This window comes from Vitis riparia, chromosome 19 (assembly GCF_004353265.1).
Source record: "Vitis riparia cultivar Riparia Gloire de Montpellier isolate 1030 chromosome 19, EGFV_Vit.rip_1.0, whole genome shotgun sequence".
In the NCBI taxonomy this organism is placed as follows: Eukaryota; Viridiplantae; Streptophyta; class Magnoliopsida; order Vitales; family Vitaceae; genus Vitis; species Vitis riparia.
This window is the reverse complement of record NC_048449.1, coordinates 9,210,899-9,224,487: the sequence shown is the minus strand read 5'-3', so window position 1 is coordinate 9,224,487 and position 13,589 is coordinate 9,210,899. Positions and strand designations below refer to the sequence as shown.

The following is a 13,589-nucleotide window of genomic DNA, read 5'->3' as shown; positions in this document are numbered from 1 at the left end:
TGAGGTAGTTTGCAACCATGAAATTGCCACAGTAAGGGACTCCCATAAATGTAAACAAGGCTCTTGGCTTGAAAGGGAGCTTGTGAGAGAAAAATCAGAATATATTATGACTTGTCGGTGTGTTATGTGAATACATGCAAATAAGTTAAGTTTCAATACTACTTTTGCATAGCCTTGACAGATGGTATGCCATGCGGCACCATATCCAGGATGTACAAGAAAAAGATGAAAGCCAAACCATGGTAAATAGGCACTGGTCATGAATCTGTAGCAAATCAGAGGTTGTTTCCCATCCCATATAATTGACAATCCATCTTCCCTCAAAACACAACACCACTGCTATATCCTGGTTCTTTTCCATTTCTTCTTCCAAGACGATCTTCTGGTTGTAAGGGGAGAAGAATGTTGCTTCAAAAATGGGTGTTCCTTGTAACACTCTGGGTGCTGATCATCAGCCATGGTTCTGCTGATTCAGGGGAGGTTCTTGGCTATGGCATGCCTTCACCAACTGCTTGTGTGAATGATCCATGCCGTCCTCTGCTTTCACCTCCAGCACCATCTCTTTCTGGCTACCCTTCATATGGAACCCCGCCACCACCATCCCCTCTTTTTGGCTACCCTTCATACAGAGGACCACCACCGCCAACACCACTTTCTGGCTACCCTTCATACGGAACACCACCACCGCCACCCTCACTTTCTGGCTATCCTTCCTATGGAGCACCACCACCACCAACAACACAGGCATCACCATCAACACCAGGTCAAGGCTGTAGCCCTCCTGCTCCGGTTCAATGCTGCCTTTATGGTCCTCCAGCACCTTATGAATATCTTCCCAATCAAAACTACTCTGCTCCTTCACCTCTGCCCCTCTCTTGGTTTTCTGTAATGGTGCTGTCACTTTCTTTTGCACTTTTACTCTAGGTGCCATGTTTCTCCTAATCCTGGAGGAGCTTCCTTCTAATAAGTACCTGACTTTTGTTGGTGTTTCACTTGTAATCCTGCTACTAGTGTTCTTCTCTGTTTGCCATTAATTGTTTATTCTATGCGAAGTTCCATGCTTTCTTGACCATCTATGCTGACTGTTAGATAATGGTTTGAGGGCACAAAAGCAGAAGGAGCTTTTAAGCCTTTGTTCCCTGCTTACCAGGGTTGATTGTCCTACATGGGGGGGTTGGTTGAGGTGGATCCAAACCGCCTTGTCTCCCTCACAAAAATACAAAGGCCCTGCTGCTTTATAATAATAAATGAGTTCAACCCTCTTCAGGTGGGTTTGAGAGGGTGCCACCGCCACCGCCACCGCCACCGCCCACAATTTGTGCTCCTAAAGTAGTTTTAAAAGGGTTTGGGATTCACCATACAATGAGTTTATTACTAAATGTGCGCCATGTGTTGAACCGATCTGGTGATTTATAGTTATGTGGGTATCTTCTTCTCGCAAGGACCTTTCCAATGGATGTGTTAATGAATCCCAAATTTTAGTGCTGAATTAGAAGCTTGAAAATTGAGAATAGACAGCTTTCTAAGGTTAATGGATCTGGACTTGTGGAGTGGGCTTGGCTTGTTCATCCAATTTTCTCCAGGTAGTTGCAAGGCTTACATTGATGGAAGCATTATGAGTACGTTACTTTACTGCTTTAAGCATGTGAACCATTCAGAAAAGAGAGGTTAAAGGAAGATATCAAAGAAGCCAAAGAAAGATGCCATTCCACCACCACCCCTCAACTCCTCTCGTGCCCAATGAAGTTCACTTGGCTCATCAATATTAGTTTGTCTAAGAGCTCCCACCTTTTGCTCAACATCAGAATTGATTTTTACATTTATAAATGTCTTTGTTTGAAATGGAATATGAACGAAACTTTCTGTCTGGTTGGGATAAAATTTTCAATTTCAAATATGTTTTAAAAATAAATTTTATAACTGGTATTTTATTTTCGTTTATTCTTTATATTTGTTTTAATATTTTTTAATACAACTTAAAAAAAATACAAAATTAAAATATGTTTTCCGAAAACACCTGGATTTTTTGTTTCCTACACCACGTTAAAATGTCTCAATTGAAAAACAATTGAAATTCCATTTATAAACGGGATTTTATTGTCATACGTTGAAAAACAATTGAAATTCCACTTATAACCGAGATTTTGTTTATAAATTATTTATTATTTCATTTTCAAGGTGAATGTATAAAAAAAATACTTAATAAAATTGAAATAAGAGGAGAAAACACGATTAATAGAAACTCATTACAGTGCAATAGTGTCTTAAATGAGGGATTGAAAAGGACAAAAAGGAAAGAAAGAAGGAAAGAACACCATGAACTCAAATGATATCCAAACGCGCCCCTCATGATCCAAAGAGGCATGTGTCTACAAAGAACTAGGATTGCATACACCGAGTGGTATGATATTATAATGAAAACTACACCGTAATCACCATTTACCAACTTACAAACCGCTTAAACAAATCACAACCGTCGACAATCAAAAAATCAACACACTCTAAAAATCCATTTTAATAAAAATAAATTAAACCCTAACGGTCTCATTTATTTAAAAAGAGAAAACAAAAAAAAAAAAAAAAAAACAAGAAGAAAGAAAAATCAGAGTGGAAAACTTACAGCACTAGCAAGACCAGCGATGAGCTCAGCAGTAGAGCAACGAATCTCCCGCCGTTATATCTGACGGAACCGTTATCATCAGCCTTTTGGTCCGCTGGATCTTCGCTGGGAGCTTCCGCAGGGGAGACTGGCGCCGGTGGAGAGCTCTTCTTTGTAGTGGGAGCATCGGCTTCAGGCGCCGGTGCGGGAGCAGGAGCCGGTGCTTCGGCCTTGAACAATTCTTTGGGCAACAAAACCTTGTCGATTGTGAAAATTCCCAGCGGCTGTTCGTCCAGTAATGTTCCGGTGATCCTCGCCGTCACAATCTTCGTCTTTAGCGTCACCACTTCGCCGTCGTTCTGCACGGTGAAATCGTACTTTTTGGCTCCGTCGGTGGCCAGGGTGTTCATCACTCCGTTGCTGGATTTCAACAGCGGCAGCGACTGGTACACCGGAATGCCGTGGTACAACAGCAACGATAGCTTCCCGTCCGCCGTTAGATTCTTGTACTTGGGCAGAAAGCTCTTGAACGCGTCGTCCATAGGGCAAAACACAGTTAAACCTCCCTCTAGGTTGTCCTCATATGTCTTCTGGGCGTCCGACGCCACCAATGTGTCCGCGAACACCTTGCAGCCGTGCGCGGACATAAGAGCCGTTAGGTTTTGCTCGCTAGGTCCCGGCGTCGGAGCTTCAGCCTCTTCCGACGGCAGGATCTTGCTGATCTGGATGACAGATATGTTGTATGGAATCTCCTCCACGGATTTAACGAACGTAGCGGTGAGCTCGCCATCGTTGCCCCCGGCACCGAATCCTACCTTGCCCCCTTTGAGATCAGTGATGTTGACGAAGCCGGAGGCGCCGGGGGCGGAGCCGGTAGCCTGGTACATGGTGGCGGCGAGAGCGGTGCCGTTGGTGATCTGGTGGAGCTTCTTGGCGCCGAAGTAGTCGAGAAGAATGTGGAGAGAAAGGACGTTCTTGATGGCGTAGACGGAGAGGCCTTTAGCAAGCAGATCCGACATTCCGGGATTGTCGACAGCACACACAGTGATGGTCTCCCGGAGGTTGATCTCGTTGGCGAGGTGTGTGACTGTGAGGTAGTGGTTGAAGGTGGAGAACTCAGGGTTCTTAGCTAGAATGCTGGTGATATTGTGCGCCTCGGTGGCGCAGCATAACAGGAGGAGCAAGGCCGAGAGACTGACCATGGGGATCCTTGCAGAGCCCGGGAGGAGCTGCATTGTGGGGAAGAGAGAGAAAATGCGTACGTTCTTTCGAGAGAGAACGAAGATTGAGCAGTGGGGGGGTGTAGTTCTGAGCAAAAGATTGAGCTCGAAACTGTGGTTTCAGGAAGAGGACGCTGCAGAGGAAAGAGATGAATTTGCGTAAGTAGAGGAGCTGCTACACTAATTGCCTTGAATTTGAACTTAAATTACAAGTAATGCCATTTTGCATTATATTTCTGTGTTAATTGCTTGATTTTGGAGGCAATTAATAAGTTTAAGCCTTTTAAGGTGTCATTTAATTTGTCGGGAAAGGCGAGGTGAAATGAAATGATTGTAATCTTTTAGCCTCCAAAACCAGCCAACTTTTGGTCTCATTAGACCACATCAATCCATTATTCTCATATTTAAATTATTTTTTAAAAAAAGAAATTCAATATATTAAAATCTTCTTCTACATTCAGTGCACGTACCTAGTAAAAGATTTTGACCCAGCAATTATCACATGAATAAATAAATAAATAAAACAACGTTCAATTTCTCTGGCTGTAATTATTTTTCCAATTTTATATAAAATATTAAATAAAAAAAAAATAAAACTGTGAGTAGAGAAAAATGAAAATACGTAAATGTGGGTTTGGAATAACAAAAGAGCACGTGGCAATAAATGGGAGGGAGCAAAAACAAATGTAACGGGCGATGGAGAGAAGTAAAGAAAGGGCCTTTGGAAAGAGATCACGTGAATTTAGCATCTCCAGAAGCACTAAAGCAATGATACAGTGCACGCAAGACCACACCGCAAGCATGGTATATATACCCATCATGTTGCTCCATCACATTTTCAGAAAAGCCCAGCTGCGGTGGGGTGGGCCCAACCTACTCACACCCATCATCTGGTGTGTGCACGTGCAGGGAGGATGACTGTATGCTGAGTTGGCCGTATCGACCTGAAGGAAGGGTAGTTTCGTGGTTTTTGGACATTGTGAGGGTAGACTAGTGAAGTAGGCAGGCGGACCCGGGCCAAGCGATCTTGCGGGGCATACACCGATTCTCCGAAAATCGCCAAGCTGGTCATGGCCCCATGGAGTCCGCCACGTGGACTAATGGTGACCGATGTTTGACCTTGTCGACAATTCGCACCACCGACATCCGCAGGGCTCTCACCCTTGTAGAAATTGAACAAGATTTTGGATATTCCACGCCGGATTTTTTATATTTATATATATATATATATATTTTAATAAATACTTACAAAATTTATATATATATTATAAAGTCCAACATGTAACAATATGCTCTCAATTGCTCACGTTTTAAAATGTGTTTATAGGGTTACCAATCGCATTAGGAATTAGGAACTTTTCCTCTATTCATGGGATGTCACAAACATTCCATATATACAACGTCGTGGGATCAAACAAACAAATATCATTATGGAGCTAAACAAATCCTATATCGAGATCGGGATATATCATTTGTAATAAAACGTCTTGTCCATTTTAAATCCAAATAAATTCTTAAAACTTTAAAACGCGTTCATAAAATTATGAGGACTTCGTTATTATATAAGATTAGAAACTTTTTCATACTTATATATGAGGAACTTTTTCCCCTGATATCACACCAGAAGTAAAAAAGAAAACACGAAACAAACAAGGTGAATTAGGTGGATGGAGATGTTGGTGATGTTAATGGAAATTGATGTTGAAAGGTTTGAATATGGAGAGCAACAGCACATGATTTGGAAGTAGATGAATTATGAGAAATGACACATGGAAATGAGGGAAATGAGGGCAGGTAACCAAAAGTAGATGGTGACTGCTGAAAAGACCCTCCGTGCATGGAGTCATAGCAGACGGAAACGGGAAATGACAGTGCAACGAGGGATTGAGGAGATGCTTTGTTTTGTTTTTTCAAACCGTCAACTGAAGGTTGGGTGGGAGATAAGGGTATAATGATTAATGACTCGTAGGCTTTCCAACCATTTGTAAAATTAGTAACCCCTGGGGGGTTTATAAGCTACATGTGATCTTCTAAATAAACTAAAAGGTTAAATAATTAATAAAAAAAAATTTAAATGGTATCAAAACAATTTTGCCCCCATCACCCATCTGTTTTCCTGAATAGTAGCCTTCAAAATGATTTCAAGGAAGCAAGTTCTGTGACTCTAAGCCCGAACCTCAAATCAAGTACCAAAAAAGTCTGAACCTTGAGATTTTTTTCAGTTATCTACAAACCATATTGTACCCGAAAAGAAAAAAAAAAACAAAAACAAGAGGGCCTGAGAACTTTCCTAGTCACACCACTGGCTTCCGGCAGCCCATCTCCAACTCATGCAGAGCCCCTCAGTGGATATAGGCTCCTAAACAACCGGTCCACAACTAAAGCATACTGCATCATTTGCATCAATCTTATTGAAGGGCTCCATATTCAAAAATCAGCTTTAGGTATCTATTTTTAGGATTTTTAACAAAAGTACATAGTTAAAAAAGTTATTTCCTTTTCAAATCCTCTCTTCAAAAGACGATTTATTTCTTTTTTTAAAAAACCGTAACAAAAAAATCATTTTTTCTAAAAGTGATTTCTAAAATTTAAATATAACAAAAAAAACATTTTCTTTTCCTCAAATTTTTCTTAATAAAAAAAGAACTCTTTTTTTTAATAAAAAATGGTTAATCATTTCTAATTTCAGGTGTATTAAATTATTATTTTTTCAAATTACTTTAGTTCTTTATTATTTATAATTACTAAATAAAATATTTTAATATAGAAATGATTACTATTTTTTTCTTTTTAAATTGATTAATACTCAAAAAATTATATCCATTATTGCTAAATTTTTTATTCAGAATTAATTTATTGAATAATAAATTAATTTATTTTTCTATATTTTATTCATTTTACAGTTAAATTTTAAATTGAAGAATAATATTTTTAATTTCAAAGCTTATCTAATAAAATTAATTTAAAAATTAAAACAAAACAAAATTATTTATTTTGTAAATAATTATTTAATAAATTTGAAAAATAAAAATAAATTTGTTTTTTATAACTCAATTTTTACATAAAATTGATAATATATATATATATATATATATATATATATATATATAACAAAAAAAAAAAAAAAAAAAGATAAATACTATTTATATTATAAACAATAAAAATATAAAATTAAATTAATTTTATTAGTTATAATTAATGGAATTAACTTAAAGATAAAATTGAAAATAAAGAACAAAATATTTTTAAAATCAATATCAAACTTAATATAAAATAATATTCTTAAATATCGGATGTTAAACAAAATTTACATTTTTATAAATATTATTGTTGATAAATATATCAATAATTATTGTTGATATATATATTATTTGGTAAAATATTATTGAAAAATAAAAGAGAAAATGGAAAAAAAAAAATTGAAAATCATCTGACTTTCTTTTCTCTTTTTCTTTTATTTTTAAGAAATCATCTTGAGAAGATTTCCCCGTATATTTTTTTATCAATGGAGAAGAGACAATTTCTCTTTTAATTATTATTTTTTTTCAAAATCATCTTTTCAACAACGATTTCTAGTCTATAGATTTTTAAAAAAAAAAAGAAATTTAAGAAATCATCTTTTCAAAAGATGATTTTTATCATTATAATGTTTTTTAAATGAAATAAATCATCGATGATTTTAAAAAGAAAATTTGACAAAAATTACGATAGATTTGGAATTATTATTACCGCACTATGGTTAAAAACCCGTCTATTTTTACTTTCACTCATTTGAGTAACATCCCTAAAAGAAGACACTCTCACATGGCCAACATGGGATTCAGTTAACAATAACATTCAGTAACATGGAAAAGATGCAAGCAAATTAAGAGCACCCATGTGATGGGTGAGAAATGAGAATCATCCTGAGAGATGAAACTGATCCTATGACCTTTGCTCTATTCTATCCAAATAATTCAAAAACAAACCAAACATCTTTGTTGGGGCTAAATATTACACTACAGTACGAATTAGCTCACCTAGGTTACCACAAGCATCTTTCAACAGAGATGGCCAAACTGATGGGTTAGAAATACTCCTAGGTTTAATATCAATGCAATAGGCTATTTTCATATTCCCACGTTTCAACCGTTCCAGTTTGTGAGTAACCCAGTTCCAACAATGCACTTCTCGGACCGAGAAAGCGGAACTGCTTGGCGTTGCATATTAGAACTCATTAAAGCCCGATTCGCATCATTATGCTCGATAAAAGGAATGAGGGAAGCTCCAATAGAAAAATATTGGAAAGGAAAAATACTTCGAAGATGAACCTGTTCCCACGCAATAGTCAGGAATTCTTGACGGTATCGAGCTGGAACAACCTGTTCTTCCTGAATACCCTGATTCAGTGCCAAAGAATTTCCTGCCGCTACCATATAGTATTCATCTCTACTTGGTGATAAATAAAGCATCCGTACCTTTTTTGATCTCTCAGAAATTTCATAAAATGGGCTTTCTAGAGATCCCCAATGACCAATCCTCGCGTGAATTGCTAAGGATCCAATAAGTCCAACATTGATTCCTTCAGACGTGTCAATTGGGCAAATGCGTCCATAGTGACTAGGATGGATATCTCGATTAATGCATGGGTTGTTTTCAACAGAGTGCAGTAGCTCCTTCCAGGTCTTCAATAAAATTTTCGAGAAATATAACTTCTATCAGTGCAAGGCTACACAGCATTTGTTCTGAAAACTGCTAACCATAACATATCAGGAAGGTATTCAAAGAGGACATTTGACTCCATATACCTTCGTTTTCAGGGGACCATAAGATTGTTTCCAGAGGATAACTACAGTTCTGGGGCAAATAGGAAAGGTCTGATTGCCTGAAGTGAAGTTTGTTCAGTTGCATTGTTTGTGGAGCAAATGTTTCAACATTACATAGCAAGCCAGACAATATAATCCATGCCAGTTTCATCCATCATCACTTTTACACTAAATTTCATTATCGTTTAAAAACAAGAATGAATCTAGGATTCAGCACAGAAACACAACCTGGGGATCAACTACAAAATCAGTTCTTGATTGTCCAGAAGAACATTTCATCAGTCTGTTACCATAGTCTTCTTCTAGAAATATCAAAATTATACGCCTAAATGGTACATTGATAAGTCGACTGGCCACTTGTATTGCTTTGAAGCTGCAAATACCACACAAAAAAGCAATAGTTTTGAACATTTATCTCGTCTGTAATGGGGAGCCAGAGGCAACCACTTCAATACATCATCAGATATAATGGTATGGCAGTTGGGACTTTAAGTTCACTGAATAAAAGTGACTCACCTATCGAAGGACTTCCTTTGCCATCTCTTATATAACACCTCTCCTGCAACTCTCATTGTAAAATCTTAAGCTATGTTTGGTTCCTAGAAATTTTGAGGGGAAATGCTAGGAAAAGAAAATAGAAAGGAAAAGTGGAAGGAAAATAAAATTAGATCTATAGTTAATAAATTATTTTTATATGCTAATTCAAACTCATTTCACTTATTTTTTTCCTCATACAAGTTTCTAACTAATTTTAATTATATTTTATTTTCTTTCATATTTTCCATTATAAAACCAAATGAGAAAATCATTTTCCTTACCATTTTTTTCTTCTTTCTTTAATACTTTCCAGGAACCAAGCATAACTTTACATATAAGCTTACATGGAGGAATTTTAACATCCAAATACAGGCAGCATTTCAGATTCAAGCAGGTGTCCAAGTTGATTTTTGCTGCAAAGTTAGTTATACTCTAGTGAAACAATGTAGATAACAGTTAGAAAAACCTATTAGTCCTCTAAAGCCCATGCACAGAAAAGAAAATAACATTGATCCTGCTATTTTATTTGTGATACAATACAATCAAGTATGAGTTTTATCAGTCCACTTGGATAAGCACCATCACTGGCCTAACTAGGTAATAACTATGAGAGTATATAAGACAATATAAGTCAGAAAGCATAATGCTCCAAGCTTCAGCTTCTGGTGAAGCAATTTCCGTTCCCCGGAAGAATCATCAATTCCAAAACACATACGAGCCTGACTTCCTTTCAGTGCAATACAGGTTTTTTATTTTCACTTTTTCTTCAGAGAAGGCACTAATGATGCTTAACATAAAGGATTCTCAGAGGTTGTTCTGAAACTTAACATGATCTTAATTAAGAATTCCAACTTATTCCTAATCATATCAGCATTACCAATCAGGTAATAGAAACTTTTACAAGTATCCCTTTTTTTCCCCTTACATCTTCTTGTGGCTGTCAACGCTTCCTGATTGTCACATGAGCATCTGCCCATGTGCATGTGACATGAATTTCATTCAAACCCGAACTAAGTACACCCTATACCATCAAAGGGCTTTACCACACATCACATCATCACAAAATGGCAATATCTAACATGTCTACTTGCCAACCTACTTACTCCAACATCAAAGCAATTTAAACACCAACACCCACAAATTCTAAAAAGCCAAATTCCATTTCCTAATTTTCCCAATATCTTAAGAACAAAACACAGAATGCCAACCACCACAGCAGTGTAGTATGCAGTGTGCAACTTTCATAAATTCCATGAACTATACCCAAATGTAAAAACCCCCTTTAACAATTAGCATTCCCAATAGACAAAAATCGTTACAGCAACAGTATAAAAAACCATATTGGTGTTCAAAGTACTTGCCTATCGGCCGCCTCAGCAACTATTGGCAATCTGGGGACCTGCCCCAACAAGCAGGAAGAAGACCCATATATCAAAGACACCAACAGAAACAAAAACACAGTGCTGTCCAAACTCATCACGAAATCCAACCCTAGCCCGTCTCTTGGATTGAAGCTCCTCTCTAAAAGATCAGGAAAAATCAACAAGACATCAAGCACTATAGCCTGCATGGTGTTGAACCTCACATACCTACTGAAATTGCGGTTTCTCACAACAACAAAATAGAGAGTCAAAACACCAAAAACCCATTAAAGGGGAAGCTCTTGAAGACCTTAATGGCTGGAAATAAGGGTTGTATGAGGAGTTGAATGGGCGTGAACTGTGTAAGAACATACTTTCCGTACTGTATGCCATCAAAGAATGGGTAGAAGTAACAGACGGCTGAGATTAAGCGGTCTGGGGCGTCAGCCGAGTTGCTGCCCTTGGATTGCGCGGTGGTGGATCTTCTTCGTTCCTGAGCTTTTGGGCACCTAAGTTTGGTAGTGAGAGTAAGGAGAGATGGGTGCCTGATGGGGAAGAGTGGGGATGACTGAAGGGTGGAGGAGAGGGGGGATAGAAGACTGGACATTGCCATTGTTTCGTGGGGTGGGAGGTGAGGGATTGTTTGGACGGTCACAAGATAGGGAAGAAAAAATCCAGAGCAAAAAGAAAAGTATCAAACGGAGACCAGGTAGATTTTTTAAAATAAAAAATCTTTTTTTTCTTTTTCCCATTTTCCTCCTCGTTTTGTAGATCTTAAGGACGGTCTATAAACAATAGTAATAAGCATTTCACCTTGAAGAAATAATCCTTACCGAGTTAAAAACTTTACTAGGGCGCGTTTGCCTAAGGTGGAAGTGGAACATTCTTATATAGAGTTATGAGCTAAAATAATATGTTTGGAAAAATAAAAAAACAAAAAAAATAATAATTCACAAACTAGTTCATCTCAGTCACCTAGGCGCACCCGTGTGGCCTGAGAATTTTTATTATTATTTTTTTAGGAGGGGATTTAGAGTTTGTTTGGTGGTAAATTTAGGGAGTGTTTCTAATTTTTTAATATTTATAAAATAAAAATTTTCAAGTCTTAACAAATTTTAGAAACACTTTTTAAAATTACTATCAAATATTTTTTTAGAGTATGTTTGATACTGATTTTAAAAAGCGTTTTTAAACTTTTTAACACTTTAATAATAAAAACTTTCAAGTGTTAAAAATATTAAAAACGTTTTTTAAAATTATTATCAAATGGGTTCTTAGTATGTGTTTAATATTATTTTCATATGACGTGTTTTTAATGAAAATGTGTTTAGGAGAATGATATATAAAATGTTTTTTCAAAAGACACGGTCAAACACACCCAAATAAGTAACTTTTTAATATTATAAATTATTTTTTAAAATTTTATCAAATATCAATAACATTTTTTGCACTATAAATACTTTCCAAAACCATTATCAAACGAATTCTTAATTTGTTGATTTATTTTGTAAAATAAATTATTTTTGCTCAAAACTCTTATATATATATTAATTCAATATACTTACAAAACAAATTTTATAATTGAAAAATGAAGGTATCTATTTGTAATAAACATTACATTAAATATCATGCATAATAAAAGAAATTAATTTAAGATAAATTAATCTTATGTTATTTTTATAATTATTATGAAAATTCATCATTTATTTTTTTGGTTTATGTTTAACTTTATCTATTTTTTGCCTTTTCATGTATTATATAAGAATTAAAAATTTAAAATTAAGGCAAATTCTATCTAATATTATTACTAAGATTTCAAATTCCATTTAATTTATTACAAAAAATAATAATAATAATCAAACTTTCATAATTTTTTTCATACCTATTTTTATTCACAATATATTTAACCATTTTTATACCAAAAAAAAAAAAATTAAAAGCTTGTTTGGTTCCTATTTTCAAAAACTGTTTTCTATTCTTGAAAACAAAAAACACAAAAAACTTGTTTGGGGAAGATGGTGTTTTTTTTTTTTTTTTTTTTTCATGTTCTCAAAAATCACTTTTTTGAAAATAATAAAAAGATGTTTTCATTGTTTTTTTATTATTTAAAAAATAGATTGTTTTGGGTGTTTTTTCTTCCTTCTTTTTGTGTTTTCTTAGCCGCTTTTTGTGTTTCCACAAAGGTAAGCTCCACCCAACCACCACATCCCCACCCGCAAATCCTTTCTTCTTCATTAAATTATTGAAATTAATATACTTAGACATGATTATAAAGTCATTATTTGTTTTAAAAAATTATAACTGATGTAAAAATTTCAAAATGAAATAATTTTTTTAATTTAAATGAATTATGTATATGAAAATTATTTATATATTTATAATATGGAATAAAACACTTTATTAATTAAAAAAAAACTTTCAAACATTTTTTTTTGTTTTATTTATTCTAAAAAACTTTTTTTATTAACTCAACCAAACATTTTTTTTTTAGAAGAAAAACTCTTTTCCAGATTCAATTCCCAAACACAATTTTTTTTTTTTCTAAAAACACAAAAAAATTGCTCTTAAAAGTTGTTCTCAAAAACTGTTTTCAGAACAGTTATAAAAAAAAAAACCAAACAGGTCCTAAACTTTTACAATTTTTTTTCATGTCTATTTCTCTAACCACGATAATCAACCAAATAAATTTTCCAACAATGTATTCGAAAAATCAATTCTTTTGTCTATTATTATCTTAAGCTGAAATGTCGATAAGTTGGACCACCAAAATTTAAATAGAACCTAATCCGAGTCTCCAAACATGATTCTCTCAAAAGAAAAAGAAAACGAGAGTCTCTTTTCTTTGATTCAATTCGAAGATAATCATATTTTGTTTAGTTTAAAAAAGTAACTCTATTTTTTCCCAAAAAAAAAAACAGTCCTTCCACAATCCCTCCGAAACATAATTTTCCCTTTAAACATAAAATATGAAGTGATCACGGAAAGTGGTACAAGATTTATTGGAACATGGGCTGGACCAAACCCTTTTATAGCCAGGCCCTGCATGGGTCCTCCGTCTTAGACGACC

The 13,589-nt window shown here is 35.2% G+C and overlaps 2 protein-coding genes and 1 long non-coding RNA gene across 3 annotated transcripts; all 3 read right to left on the bottom strand.

Annotated features, from left to right (window-relative positions):
• Window positions 1-2,232: 2,232 nt before the first annotated feature.
• LOC117908424 (fasciclin-like arabinogalactan protein 1) lies at window positions 2,233-4,004 on the bottom strand. The gene has a single exon (XM_034822004.1). The coding sequence runs from the start codon at window positions 3,832-3,834 to the stop codon at window positions 2,617-2,619; it is 1,218 nt and encodes a 405-aa protein (XP_034677895.1). The 5' UTR covers window positions 3,835-4,004; the 3' UTR covers window positions 2,233-2,616.
• Window positions 4,005-8,756: 4,752 nt separating this feature from the next.
• LOC117909324 lies at window positions 8,757-9,272 on the bottom strand. The gene is made up of 2 exons (XR_004650332.1): window positions 9,141-9,272; window positions 8,757-8,997 (listed from the first exon to the last, which is right to left on the bottom strand). It is a non-coding gene; the product is annotated as an uncharacterized LOC117909324 (long non-coding RNA).
• A 382-nt stretch (window positions 9,273-9,654) lies between these two features.
• LOC117908512 (protein TIC 20-v, chloroplastic) lies at window positions 9,655-11,209 on the bottom strand. Its single transcript, XM_034822142.1, is given in 2 exon segments — window positions 9,655-10,793; window positions 10,796-11,209. Coding segments are annotated over 2 exon segments (624 nt in total). The 5' UTR covers window positions 11,136-11,209; the 3' UTR covers window positions 9,655-10,509.
• Between the last annotated feature and the right edge of the window lie 2,380 nt (window positions 11,210-13,589).

Bases quoted from the DNA above. Each gene is read 5' to 3' on its own strand.
- LOC117908424 (XM_034822004.1), bottom strand. From the start codon at position 3,834: ATGCAGCTCCTCCCGGGCTCTGCAAGGATCCCCATGGTCAGTCTCTCG.